This window comes from Corythoichthys intestinalis, chromosome 9 (genome assembly GCF_030265065.1).
Source record: "Corythoichthys intestinalis isolate RoL2023-P3 chromosome 9, ASM3026506v1, whole genome shotgun sequence".
In the NCBI taxonomy this organism is placed as follows: domain Eukaryota; kingdom Metazoa; phylum Chordata; class Actinopteri; order Syngnathiformes; family Syngnathidae; genus Corythoichthys; species Corythoichthys intestinalis.
In genome coordinates this window covers 37,502,489-37,517,397 of record NC_080403.1, presented here as the reverse complement: position 1 = coordinate 37,517,397, position 14,909 = coordinate 37,502,489, and the positions used below count along the sequence as shown (strand labels likewise).

General features: G+C 37.6%; 1 protein-coding gene across 1 annotated transcript in view; it reads right to left on the bottom strand.

Moving 5' to 3' along the window:
* The window catches only part of ptpra (protein tyrosine phosphatase receptor type A), a 45,140-nt gene that overhangs the window by 14,984 nt on the left and 15,247 nt on the right, over positions 1-14,909 (bottom strand). The window contains exons 2-4 of the mRNA XM_057846103.1: positions 12,487-12,533; positions 12,212-12,293; positions 10,833-11,255 (exon numbers count right to left, since the gene is read on the bottom strand). Coding sequence (XP_057702086.1) covers positions 10,833-11,255; positions 12,212-12,287 — 499 coding nt within the window. The 5' untranslated portion in view covers positions 12,288-12,293; positions 12,487-12,533. The remainder of the gene's footprint in view (positions 1-10,832; positions 11,256-12,211; positions 12,294-12,486; positions 12,534-14,909) is intronic.

The following is a 14,909-nucleotide window of genomic DNA, read 5'->3' as shown; positions in this document are numbered from 1 at the left end:
ATGGTTTGGTCTGTAGAATGTCAGGAATTGTACAATGCAGTATTGAGCATCCCGCCCAAAATAAAAGCAAGTGTTTTCAAATAAATTATTTTGAATAAAAACAAAATTAATTAGTCTCCCTTTAGGAATATTTATTTTTGAGAAGCTTGACATTCTAATTTAAACAATTTTGAGTTAAACAAGGACATAAAACAATCTATTTTTAAAACACTTGTTGATTAATTTGATATATCCATTTCCAAAATAGATTAGTTGCTTGTTTATTGTTGCACCTATTGTAACCTAAATCTCATTTACATAAATTGCAGCAAACGTCCTTTAAAATGGGCGTCCTTAACCTTACCCAGTACAGTATGAGCCTATACTGTATGTGTTAATTTATTCAAAACCTAGAGTCAGTTAACACAATTTCTGGAAAACTAGCCACTGGCTGACTTTTTTACCGAAGTAAGAGATTGTTTCTAGGGCTGCAGCTATCGAATATTTTAGTAATCGAGTAATCAACTGAAAATTCTATCGATTAATCGAGTAATCGGATAAAACAAATATATTTTTAGGTGAAGAGCATTTATAAATATACATGAGAAAACAAGACATTTCATCTAATCTTGAACCATTTTCAGTCAATCAACGTCTTTATTTTCGATGTATATTGTTGAAAACAGCCAACAATTGCATCTCAGATGTAACTAGAACAAAAAAAGAGTAATTCACTGCTTTCACTCAAAAAACCTTTAGATCTTATTAAAAAAAATATATATATATATATATATATATATACTGGACTGTCTCAGAAAATTAGAATACACAATATTCTAATTTTTTGAGACAGTCCTGTGTATATATACAGGACTGTCTCAGGAAATTAGAATATTTTTTTTTTTCACATTTATTGTTTTTTATTGAAAAGCCATTTGTTCTTTCAACATACCAGATGAAACCAAAAAAAAAATTTGTTTTACAGTTTTCTTCTGCTTTTCCTTTTTTTTTTGAACCAAACTAAGGTTTTACAAAGAAAGAAAAAAAAAAAAAAAAATAATAATAATAAAATAAAAAGTAAAAATAGATAATAAAGTAAAAAAATAAAAATAAAAAAAAAAAATAAAAAAACTGAGGATCAGGGAACCTATTATTTTGCCATATTTTTTACATGAAAAAATTTTTTTTATAATGTTGTGTGAGCATATATTACCCAAAATCATTTCGTACAGGCTTAACATATTCTGTCCATTTTGTCCATATCAAGTAAAACATGTCCAGTTGTAATTTTAGTGCGTAGGAGATCCTCTCCATCATGAAAATCTCTCGAACTACGTCAATCCAGTCCTCTGTTGTTGGTCGTTCAGGTTTAAGCCACTTTCTTGTCAATGCTTTTTTGCTTGCAGCCAATAAAATGTGGATGAGTTTCTTTTCATTACAGCTAATTTGTTGCACATTTATTTTACATAAGTACATGGTAACAAAGGACATGGGAATGTCAAAATTAAAGATCTTTTGTAGATGATAATGAATGTCCAACCAGTATTTTTGTATAACAACGCATTCCCAGAATATATGGAAATGGTTTGCTCTTCTGATGCTACATCTCCAACATGCATCTCCTGTCCCTTGATAGCTTTTCTGGACCGGTGTGACAAAAAACCTCATTGTGTTCTTCCAACAAAATTCACGCCAGCTGTTTGACCTAGTCGTAATCCACTGTGTTTTACATGTATCGGTCCATTCTTCTTCTGTAATAATAATCCTCCCTTCTTTTTCCCATTTCTCCTTCACATAATGTGTGCTCCCCCCCTTTACTCACCAGTACACTGTTGTATAATTTAGAAAGTATTCTTGTTGGGTGGGGTGATTCGGTTAGAGTTATAAATGTTTGTAAAAAACCTTCAGCAACATTTTTGGGGATGTTTTGATTTATGTAATGCCTGACCTGTAAATACCTGAAAAAGTCATGAGACCCCAAACCATGTTTTTGTTTTAAAACTTCAAATGATTGAAGTGTCCCCTCGTGAGTAAATGATTTATAATCTGTTAATCCTTTTGAAATCCAAAATTTGAATCTGTTATCATATTTATTAGGAGTGAATTCTGAGTCATAGGCGCACCATCTATAAATTTTTGTTTCCCTTTCCAAATTGCATATTTTAATAATTTCGTTTAATGCTACAAACATGGTACTGGAAATTTTTTGCTTAAAGCTATTTGCCTGCTGTAATTTTGCGTCAAACAATAGAGCTTTCAATGGGATACTTAGTCTTGTTTTCTCAAGATCTTTCCAACCTGATGTGTAAACTGGGGATATATATGTATATATACAGGACTGTCTCAGGAAATTAGAATATTGTGTATTCTAATTTCTAATTTCCTGACTGTCTCAGGAAATTAGAATATTGTGTATTCTAATTTCCTGAGACAGTCCTGTATATATACACAGGACTGTCTCAAAAAATTAGAATATTGTGTATTCTAATTTTTTGAGACAGTCCAGTATATATATATATATATACACACACACCTAAAAATGCCGTTACGCTTGATAACACACATCACTTAAAAGTTAGGATTTTTTCCCACGTGTTTCAATTGAATTTCTATTTGTGTCAAGCCATTTTTAAGTTCTAGTTAAGTTTTAAGTTAGTCTAAACTTTAAGTCCTGATAGGATTTTGAGTTTTTGCAGTGTTCAAAATAAATGTATGATACAAGCTATATTGGAGCACATTAGGGACCAGTGCTACTTGGTGTTTTATCCAGCAATGACTACTGAGCTAAAATTGATAGTTAGCATTATTGAGTTTTTATTTTACACCCTTATCACTCCACAACGCTATGTTATGTTAAAGCCTGTATGTAAGACACGTTAGCCACGCATCGAAAGTGGTCATAATTAATAGAAACCTAGCCCTCCGCAAGGCTAACGTTACTTGAGATAGTGACAGTAACGTTAATCTTATTTATTAGCGCTCTTTATTAGCACTTAGCGCTCTTATTTAGCGCTCTACTGCTTTAAGATGGCGGCTGTTTACTAACGCTGCCCAGACACGGCCGAGTCTGTCATTGCCGATCTAGTTCAACATACATGTGATCTCTATGAGACTCATCAGACGCTACCTGCTACCAGCGTACCATCGTGCGGGCTAGTATTTCTCAACGTCTGCGTCGTTTGTACCGGCTGTCGGCTGCAGTAAGTTTTTTTTGGGGGGCTTCTTCCTCTACGCACGTGACATCAGTGCGTTGTCCCGCATTAAAAGTAGTCCGAGCAAAACGTGATGCTTAGAGCTGTCAAAATAAACGATTACTCGAGGTGAATAAAATTACTCGGATCAGTTTTTAAACTCGAGTTACTCGAGTATTCGTTTCAGCTCTAATTGTTTCATTACAAAATGTACTTTGTTGTACTTACAATTTGATATACAAATGATTGCTTTCATTCAGATTACATTTTTCCTAAATCACAGCATGTCACTTAGCTTTATAGCGAAGATAAAACAAACAAGAGAGCTATGCAGTGATTTCTACAATGTTCCTTTCCATAATGGTTATCTATGTTAATATTTAATTAGCTTTCTAAAGAAAAAAAAAATCTCAAGTGGAACAGTGGTGTCTCTTAGAGCAGATAAATTGCACTTTAACAAAGGGTCAACTCCATGCCTCTGTGACTGGTCACAAGCAAAGTGATGGCAGACAGAGGATGACTGTCTAATGTAATGAAACATTTAGGGCACTTGCTGTGAATTCTGCATGAATTATTCAGAGCATAAATGTTAAATGATCTCTGCATGTCAGAGGTATGGGAATCATTTTCCTTAGCAGAGATTTGTCTAGTGAAAGGGGATTGATGATAATGATCACTCATGTACAATTCAACATAAACGAAGCATATTTTGTAGGCCAAGCTAAATTTCTTTTCTACATTTCCATTACATGCACAGGTTACCTCACTCACATTATGTTGTATACAAGACACTTATTGCTATAGTTAACACAAAGGACAACCAACAAGATGAGTTTGTGTTAAAAAAAAAAAAAAAAAAACGGCTCGTTTTTGCTTTCTGGCTGCTATATAAGACAAACTAAGCCACAATGAATTGTCTATGAGAGTTCTCCATGTTCTCCAAATGTATGGTACTGCTGACAACGCAAGGACAAAATTGTCAACTCAATATTCAAGAAAGGTCTACGGACTCGACGCATGACAGAGAATGCACCATTTGACCCAGCTATGTTGCATTTTCACACACAATTCCTGTCTCTTTTCAGTGTCACTCAATGACAATGTGCGTAGTGAGGAAAAGAAAAGCACAGCAGGCATCATGTGGACCTGACACAGCCTTTAGGCATTTAATAGGCTCTGCAAATATTCCACAATAGGCTCCCAGACAGCCGGAGTGTGACAATGGAGAAGCTATGGGACACCTATCAATCTAAAGTTATCACAAAGTTGATGTAGTGCAAGCTGCAAATCTACATAGATAAAAGTGGCAAGTATATTGACTGCAATACAGCAATTGAGATTAAGTATCCAAGCACAATTATGAGAAATTCTCGAGTGTGGAAAGGACCAAGTCTTCAACAACAGCTTGGTTATTGAGATGGAACATGTTCAGATTCTTGTGGATGATTGGTTAAATGGAAGCCTGTCACGACAGGATATTTTCGGACCTTCTACAATGTCTAAGTGCTAGATCTAAAATATTAACGGTCGACTCTTGACCAGAAAGCTTGGTTAGCTTTTCTTTTGCTGCTTTTTTCACAGCCTTCAAAAAAGGTACTAAGAAAATTTTGTTGCACCCAACAAATGGACTCAGCAGCAATTTTATTTTTGTCCGAGTCAACACATGTATTATTCTGGGCAATAGGTGAGAAACCTGCTGCATTTGCAGACATGGCAACTGTGTCTTAAGATAACCGAAACGGTAGCCAGACAGCAAAGGCCCTTGGAAAATACTAGCCATAATGAGGAAGGAACTATTATTTGATAGGAATACACATGATGTCTGTATCACTTGGAACAATGACAGTGACTATGACTATTGCCTTTATTTTCGTTTGATCCAAGAATACCACATTATGAGGGCAAAGCCCACAACATGGTAAAGTGCTTTTCCACTGGAGAAAAATGAGTCACTTCCTCTTAAGTCACATGAGAACATAGCCTATTATCTTCATAGAACTCTGGTCTATTGAGGCGTACTCTCAGTGGAGGACATGGAATATCAGTCTGTTGATGCATATACTCATTAATGTCTTTTGAAGGACTGAATGACCAATCCATTAATTTTGTCATCTCGTTCACAGTTCTGAGCGAGCTAGAGCCTATTTAAGATCACTTAACTACTGCTGACCAGCCAACCATGGGTACAACAAGCAACTACTTGTACTTATAGACTAGCAACAACTTACATTCATATTTATTTACAATTGAGTTTTCAATTAATCTTACAAGCATGTCATTGGTAATATAAGAAGAGAGATTAGCCAGACAAAAGCACCAAATTGGAGAACTCTGCAGTCCAGACAAACCATCTTTTGTTGAGGCCAAGTGTAATAGATAGCAGTGATGACAATTTTGGGTTCTTCTTTTGCTTTACTGTTTGATCTCAAAAACAGTTTTAAACCCCAGTCAAATAGGAAGATGAGAAGCTGCATGCTTTGAGTGACTGTTAATGGCATATATGTAGAGACCCATTGTTGTCTCACTTTTACAAAATACTAGTCCTTCTAAAAAATTAGCATATTGTGATAAAGTTAATTATTTTCTGTAATGTACTGATAAACATTAGACTTTCATATATTTTAGATTCATTACACACAATTGAAGTATTTCAAGCCATTTATTGTTTTAATATTGATGATTTTGGTAAAAAAGTCAAGAAAAACCAAAAATCCCCATCTCAAAAAATTTGCATATCATGAAAAGGTACTCTAAAGAAGCTACTAACCTAATCATCTGAATCAACGAATTAACTGAAAACCCCTGTGAAAGATTCCTGGGGCTTTTAAAAACTCCCAGCCTGGTTTATTAGTCAAAACCGCAATCATGGGCAAAACTGCCAACCTCACTGCTGTCCAGAAGGTCATCATTGACACCCTAAGACACAAAGTAATTTCTGAGCGAATAGGCTGTTCCCAGAGTGCTGTATCAAGGCACCTTAGTGGGAAGTCTGTGGGAAGGAAAAACTGTGGCAGGAAATGCTGTACAACCGGAAGAGGTGACCGCACCCAGAGAAAGATTGTGGAGAAGGGCCGATTCCAGACCTCGGAGCACCTGCAGAAACAGTGGACTGAGTCTGGAGTAGAAACATCCAGAGCCACCGTGCACAGGCGTGTGCTGGAGCCACTTTTGAACCTGAAACAGCGGCAGAAGCGCCTGACCTGGGCTCTAGAGAAGCAGCACTGGAGTGTTGCTCAGTGGTCCAAAGTACTTTTTTCAGATGAAAGCAAATTTTGCATGTCATTCAGAAATCAAGTTGCCAAAGTTTGGAGGAAGACTGGGGAGAAGTAAATGCCAAAATGCCGGAAGTCCAGTGTCAAGTACCCACAGTCAGTGATACTCTGGGGTGCCATGCCAGCTGCTGGTGTTGGTCTACTGTGTTGTATCAAGGGCAGGGTTAATACAGCTAGCTATCAGGAGATTTTGAGGCACTTCATGCTTCCATCTGCTGAAAAGCTTTATGGAGATGAAGATTTCATTTTTCAGCACAACCTGGCACTTGCTCACAGTGCCAAAACCACTGGTAAAGGGTTTACTGACAATGGCATTACTTTGCTCAATTGGCCTGTCAACTCTCCTGACCTGAACCCCTGAACTCCTCTTTAAAAGAAACCTCTGTATTTTAAGCCAAAACAACTGTTGTGTTTGATTGAACAACATGTCTATATGCTGCCATAACAGATTCATCACGCATTAAGCCCCCTAACTATTTTTAATTTGTCTGTTTTACCCTGGAAACCCCAGTTTACAGACGTCGCGCAACCGCTTTTGTTTCAACCCAGCCATAAAACAAAGGTAAATAATTATATTTATTATTCAAAATGTCTGTCCTTTTTAGCTTAGAATGACATGCTACATGGAGTTTTTGGGTCGAAACAAGGGAAGTACGCGATAATATCTCGTTAAAGTCATGGCGTCTGTAATTCTGCTCTTGCGTGTTCTCACCTCCAGATAGGGTTTTGAATGCCTGGCACGGCCAGACTGCTCTCCCTGTATTTTTCAAACACTGAGAGAAAAGTCTGGGAACCAGCCCATTAACAGCCTCTCGAGCAGGTACAAAATCAATCGACAAATCAGATTCGTTTATTTGCGTTACGTGTTCTTAACGAGCAACGTCACTCTTGCGCGTCGGAAGTCGTCTCCACAACAACACAGATGGTGAACAGGAGAGCCGAGAATATGTTTCAATCCACGGTAAAATCAGTTTTAAATTACCAAAAACACATCGACACGAGTCATTGACAACAGTCTGTCTCGCGGTAGCCATGTTGAATAAACTCCGCTCTCCTCGTATGTTTACTTCCGCGCGCAAGTCCCTCGTCCTGCCCTCGTCGTTTCACTAACGTCACGTCTGCCCGTCGCTGATTGGTCCACTCTGCTGTCTGTTTGCTGTGGCTTGCTCTGCCCTGGAAATTGTATCTGCTGAATGGTGGCCAGACTCAATAGCTGGAACAGCGGTGAGTCTGGTGTACCAGGCAAGGGTTTTGCTGTTTAAAATTTTCATTCATTCATTTATTTTTTAATTTTTTATAAATGCTCTCCTGTTCAAAATTTTTCTTCTCCCAGAAAATTGAGATTTTAAGCTTTCCAATGATATATTACACATGCATATAGGCAGGGGTGCACATATTTTTTTGCTCAGGTTCTCAGAGGAGGACCTGGAGATGTGACTTGGTCCTCATTGAGCTTGAGAGCCGCCTGATGCGATAAAATTATGACAAGCTTTACTTAGAGCCAATTAACTTTAATTAATTATATTAACAATTAATGCTTGATTAACATCAACTAGCACAACAAAATTGCCATTACTTTGAAGTGAAATGTAAAGAAATAAACATAAAAGCACCAATTCAAAATAAAGGGCATTATGCGGCTCCCACATTAACTCCAAGCCTTTGTAAAAGTGGGATGTCCTCCTCATAAGACCTCATTGAACATGCATGTTTAGCTTTGTAAAATGCGAGCAAAAACACGTTTGTCAGTGCATGGCACTTTCTTCATTACCTTTATTCCGCCACTTGTCCATAGGGCGAGTGGGGTCCTGTCTGACATCGATAGTTTGCTTAATTGCCACATGCTCTCTGTTTTTTTCGTGCTTTTCAAAGTTTGGATGGCTGAAATTCTTTGACCCTACATAAAATGCGCTGCTCTTATCAGCGACATTGGGATTCTCACGGCACATTTTGTACTACATTTCCGTGCGAGCATCATTTGCCTCTAGCCATGGTACTTTCTGCAGCCACTTTTCAGCAAAAGTCCTTTTTTTCGGTAGCTCCGGTGACGTCTGTCGTCTGTCTGTCTTTTGACGGGGGTGGGGGAACACAGAAATAATTACTCAGTGGGGCCTGCCTCTTCGACATTTTGAGAAGTTATTTTCTCGTGTCCGCCGCAAATACAGTGGTCAGCCATCGGTACGCAAAAGCGTATGGAAGCCGTTGAGGGCCAGCGCGTTTGTCTGCGTCCAGTATGCATGCGCGCATGCGGACCATTTATGTGCACCCCTGCATACAGGACAATTTTGAGTTTGGCCAAATTGGGGGTCTCAGAGCGGAACTTCAAGTCACCTGAGTGTTTTCCGCCACATATATATATATTTTTCAAACAAAGTGGTATCGATATCGGCTGATACTGCACAGCCAGGTATCCGTATCAGGGCCAAAAAATGGTATTGGTGCAACACTAATAACTACAATAATGTTGCTGCCAGAGCTATTATTCTGTTAACCCTTGAGAGTTGAAGGACGCGCCGGCGCGTCCTCAGCGCACGTCGTCTTTGAAGCGCCCTCACGTTTTAATTACGTCACCACATGCCATTGGTTGGTCTCGTTTTAATTGCGGTTGTTGCGGTTTACTCTCGTTATTATTTGAAGTCAATCAACCAACTAAAACGTGAGATATTGTCATTTAAGTTTTATAGTTTTATTGTCCTCTCAAAAAAACATTAAAACGCTGCATGGATCATTTGTTTATGCCTATATTTCCATCATTTCTTGTCCTTTTTCAAAACGGAAGCTCCATGAAAAAAACACAAATCAAACGAACCCTTTCGAAGTCACAGTGGAAGCACAAAATGCGTTTTTTAAAAAAAATAAATATAACTGCCGTGCGAGGTTCCACCGAACGAGAGGGAGGAGTGTTCTGAAGCAGCGAGGTGGCGAGCGACGCCCGTTTGAATCGAGCAGCGACTTTGTGTGACTTTGAGAATGAACGGAAAACTAAGTTTTGCGCAAGCAATTGTGCTTTTTGATCAACTTGAGGAAGAGGATGGTCCAAATTCGTCATCGTCTTCTTCAGAAGAGTCCTCGAGTGAAGATAGTGACGGATTTGAACACGTGGGTGACGCCATCGACGAGCAGAGGTAAGCCAACTCACTTTTTTTTTTAATGCTGAAAAAGTTTTTTGAAAGTTTCTTTTGATATTGCAAGACAAAATTAATTTTGATGCAATATAAGTGTGTGTTTGTGTATATAATAATAAAATGTGCATATCAGATCAAAGTCGTACGTGCACTGTGTGTATCCCAGGCAGGAATTTATAATTTGTGGTGTTATTCTTTCTATATGAAGATTAGGGATGTAGCACATATTCAGCTATGGTATTCTTTCTATTGTCAAACATATAGATTTCCATTATTATTTATTGCTGTATATATTTTTATTTTATACTTTATTATTTTCATAAATACTGACTTTTTTCATGTACATTTATAATGACAATGAAAGTAAAGTGAAATGAAAATGGAAGGGTGGAAAGAGGACCGACACCCCATGGAAGTGTGGGCTGTGTGATGCAGCCCTGTGTCTAATTCATTGACGAAACTGCTTTTCGGAGTGGCATGCCTGAAAATTTTTTAACTTGTTTCTTGTAAATATTTTTGAAAATACTTTTTTCCCCCAATGTTATATATATTTTTTTTCTCCCACAATCAGTCCTCTCAATTTGTGTATATAAATGTGTGTTCAAGAAGCTTGATTGTGTGTACGTAGTTTTCATCAGGTGATGGGCCGCAATACCTAAACTCATTAAGAGATGGCCTCTAAACAATTTTTGTGTTAGATGGTATATATTTTTTCACTGTTCTTCACTGTTTGGTCTGCTGTATATAACCTGTTTTGACTAGAGCATATATAAAGGCAAAAAACGCCTACGGCTATACCTGTTGTTTATGTTGAATTGTCAAATATTTATTCTAAATTTTTTTGGTTGAATGTTCATCCTAACATGTTGAATAAATATTACAAAGCTTCAAAACGGTTCGTTACGCATGTTTGGTTGTCAATTGCATATCAATATTAAAAATTTTGACAAAACGATTTTGGAATTTTTGGTCTTTTTGGGCCCAAAATGATGATTTATAATTGGTCAGTGAAGGAAACAACAGTTTGGACATGAAGTTCAAGGTGTCACAAAAAAAGGGACCAAACCAGGCCATCGTAAACAATTCTTTCTTTGAAATATAAAGGCAACTTCAAAGGCATGCAAAATCAGACAAAATAGGCCCAGACCTTAAAGGGTTAAACCAGGTCCCTCTGTAATACTATCGTTCATTCACTCCATATGAATACACCAACATCATAGGCCCTGCGATGTAAACACTAAAACAAATAATATATTAGTACTCACCATGGGGCCTGGCTTCTGAGGTGAAATCAATTTCTTCTGTCGTAGTCTCGGTCTCCGTTGTAAAGTAATCACCTTCAATATATGTTTCGGGAGTAGGGTTTTCTGGAATTGGTGCTGTAGTCTCATCCTCACTGCCCACCAAGGTGGTAGGAGAAGGAGTCTCTGTGCTTTGCGTTGGCTGAGGCCCATCAGTTGCAGCTTGAGGTGGGAAAGGAGGAATTCTAGTCGTTGTCGTTGTTGCTGCTGCTGCTGCTGCCGCCGCTGTTGTTGCTGCTGCTGCTGCTGCTGTTGTTGTTGTTGTCTGGGTGACCCGAAGCGGCAATGTTGTGGGATGGACTGTGGGGGACAGTGTGGGTGCAACTGTGATGTTGAAGACCGGTGCGGTGGGGGGTTGGGTTGATTTTGCAGAAATATTTGGTGCATCTAATTTAAAAAAAAAAAAAAAAAAAAGAAGAAGAAGAAACCGCAAGTCAAAAACAATAAGAGGATTCCTTCTGATTCTTTCTAAGAAGTTAATAATACCATGTTTAGGAGAAATTCTATCCATTCAGGATGTCTACCTGACATAAGACCTACTCTACCCGGTCAAGTCATTATCCTTTATTGACTGGGGCGTTACATTGTTCTCCAGCTATATTGTGGTTCATGATTCACACCTTAAATGATTAAGCCATCATTTTTATTAGGGATGCAAACCTTAACCCCTGAATCAAAATTTTTGGCCAAAACCGAATATGGCAAAACTCACATGGAAACCACAGCAAAAAAGGAGTTTCCAAGACGACCATTTTTAGCTGTTCAAAGGAATTAAGAAGTGCAGAGATCTAAAGTTGGGAAGTGAATGTAATAGCTAATAGCTGCACTAAGCCAACACATCCTCATTTACCAATCGAGGGCACTCGAGTGCACGCTAACGAGCTTTTTTGCTTGCGCCACAGCAACTTTCGATTTTGTTACTATTGTTTTGGGGGAAAAAACTTTTCAGCCCGAACCTACATTTGTATTCACCTTTGGGACGAATATTTTTGACGGTCAAATTTTAAGTGTGTTGCTAATTTTCTTTTTTTTAACAGTGTAAAGGCAAGTCCAGATCAGAGTTGTTTAAGTATTTATGAAATAATTATAAGTCTTCTTACAGGATGTTTTCAAAGGGAAGCGACAAATTACTTTAGAGTGTCAGAGTTTGTGAAGTATAAAGAGAACAAAGAGAATAAAGAGAAAATGAGAGACACCAGAAGAGCCAAGAAAGGCATAGTGGGTTTTTAATTTCCTGGTAAAATAAACATTTTTTTTTTTTTAACCAGAGTACATACTTTCATAACACCTGTAACCCTTCTGTGGGAAAACTGCAATGTACGTATCTGTGTAAACCCCCTTACTTGTGACCACGGCATGATCCTGGGTTGAGACGCCGAGAGCTAGACCAAGTAGTAGGAGCAAGGGACACACACCCATTCTGCCCTATATCAAAAAGATAAAAGACGTCTATGAATGATTTTTACGGACAAAATTTGAGAAGAAAAAAAAAATTACGTACAAAATGCTTAGCAATATATATTTTTATTTTCATATGTAACAGAACTACATGGTTTATTAATTCTCATTTTTTGTGTTATTAAAACTAAATCCAAGTAAAACATTAAGATGTGTTTACCTGAAGAAGCGAAGTTGAGATCAGTCACTCATTCGTACAGCAGTTTTCTACAACACAAGGAAAGAGAGCGTTATGCATAGAATTGACAAGTCTTGTTTGCATATACCCATAAGCATCAATGAAAAATCTTTCTATTAGTCAGAGACGAACATGAAGGCTGCTAGGGGTTGAGAATATCTTAGATCTTCACAAATATCATTCAAAGCACACATCGATTCAAAGATCACAACAAAGTCTCTTATTTCGTGAACCCATTGAATTCTGGAGACTTAACAGTCACTGTAAAGTGGCTCCACTTTATGAAAAATAACTAAATCATTGTCAGTAGAGGCTGCTCTGCTCATAGGCATGTTGTAGCCTGACTAATTCTTGTTCAAATATTTGTATTGATGATGTCAAACCAACGAACTAATATATGGTATTTATCCACCATGATACACTTAAAATACCATTGTTGTACTATTTAGTCAGTGAAACAGCCTGAACTACTATTTACGGAGCCAAAATGGGTGATGAAAACAAGGATTTGGGGAAAGCATGGCTACTGATGGGTGGGAGGGCATTCAATCTGTAATCCTTGATCCCAACCGAGACTGTGGTTTCTCTGACAGAGCTGTGATAATCTGTGGGTCTAATCTCATGATTTTAAACCTGGAGTAATCCAGTCCATCTGCTTGTTTACAGATACTTGAGCACTGGGTGAGCCAAAGACTGCACAGCATCCTGCACAAATCTGATGCTTTAAATGGAGTATTATTGTCTTAAGGGGTAGAGAACATATTAGGTGTTAAAAACATAAATGCTGCTAGTTTACCGCTGTATAGTGAACGTGCACGTAATCGGACACACACACACTGACACACACAGAGTACTTGGGATGTTATACATTTGACTGATAGCATTTCTCCCTGTAATTGTTTAGTCATGTGGTCACTGAGGATGCTACAATCTAATGATCTCTCACACTAATCAAATATTCGCTTCCAAAAATAAGATGGGTCCCTGTGCTGAGATACAAGAAATGTATCTAAAAATTAGAACAGGCAAGAAGAGTTACTGGATACTAATTGCATAAATATTTTACTTGCTTTCAAAATCCTTTCATCAAACACTAAACAATGGTAACAATTTGTACTTTGATTTATGTCCATAGACAAGATCAAAGTGATTCTGGCATCCCAAATACTCCATTAATTTCCTTTCAAGCACAAAACAACATGAAAAGAAGCACTATGTAAAATGTGCATTTTAATTATTCATTAAATGGTTCTACTAATTCAAGACATTAAAGAAACATGTTTTTCTGGAAATAGTTCTACCATGTTTCTCAACGGTTAAACTGTGATTTTACGATTTTAAAAGTCGATTGTCAGCCCGTTAAGTTTATGGTTTTAATTCTGTGTTTACAACGGATGTCCCACCCTCCCCCCCACCGATCAGTCAATTTCGAGATAAGTTCTTTGTCACAGCTCAGTAGGCGACGCCATCAATTTTACAGTCAGAATTAACGATGTCGTCTATACAAAAAAAAAAGCACAAAAAAAAAAAAAAAAAAAAAACTCGTTCTCAATATCAAATGAATCATTACAAAATTAAACTAAAAAGGGATATACACTGTAGAAGTTTTCAATCGAGACAACTGAATCAAAGTTGAACAACCAGCGGCTCTTTTCAGTATTTTTACCCGCCTTGACAACACCCAAAGCCAGCCACAAACCTCCACAACCTACGTGGGAATTTCAACTACTTTTACCCGCAAATGGAGAATCACATATCTGCTACACGCTCGTGAGTGGAGGTATGCCAAGCTCTAGCATCATGCGTACAGGGGATATACTCTTATGACTTTTCCTATAACACTTTAAAATGTGGTAAATTGAAATTTGGAATATGAACACAGTTGGCATGCTTGTGCTACGCTGTTTAGCAGGTGGGTCCATCGAACGTGGCAAGATAATGTCCACGCGTGCACATAGGTTGGTCAGTAATTGAAATTAAAATGGATGGAGAATAAAATTGTCTTTGTGGATGCTTTCAGTGCATTACCAAATGAAATATTTGGTAGTGTGCTGATATACTTTTGAGAAAAGTATGGCAGTTGTTCCCCTCCTGTCACTGCATCGGAAAATCTGTCCTTGTAACTCACTTTGTTTTTTTTTTTAAATTTCTTCTCTTTTGTGTTAACACACTTTAATAAAAATTATTTATTCGTGCTCCAATTTTACCCCGGTGCAATTTGAAATCCCTGCGTTTGAAGACTGTAGTGTGCACTCATTTTTTGGTATGTAATATACATAGGTGGTAGACTACACATGTTGCATCCTCACATGATCATCACTATTGTTAATGTGTAGTTTGTTAGCCTTGGTCTTTGTGATTGAAATGCAATATTGGTATGACAAATAATTCTCTATTGCGAATTG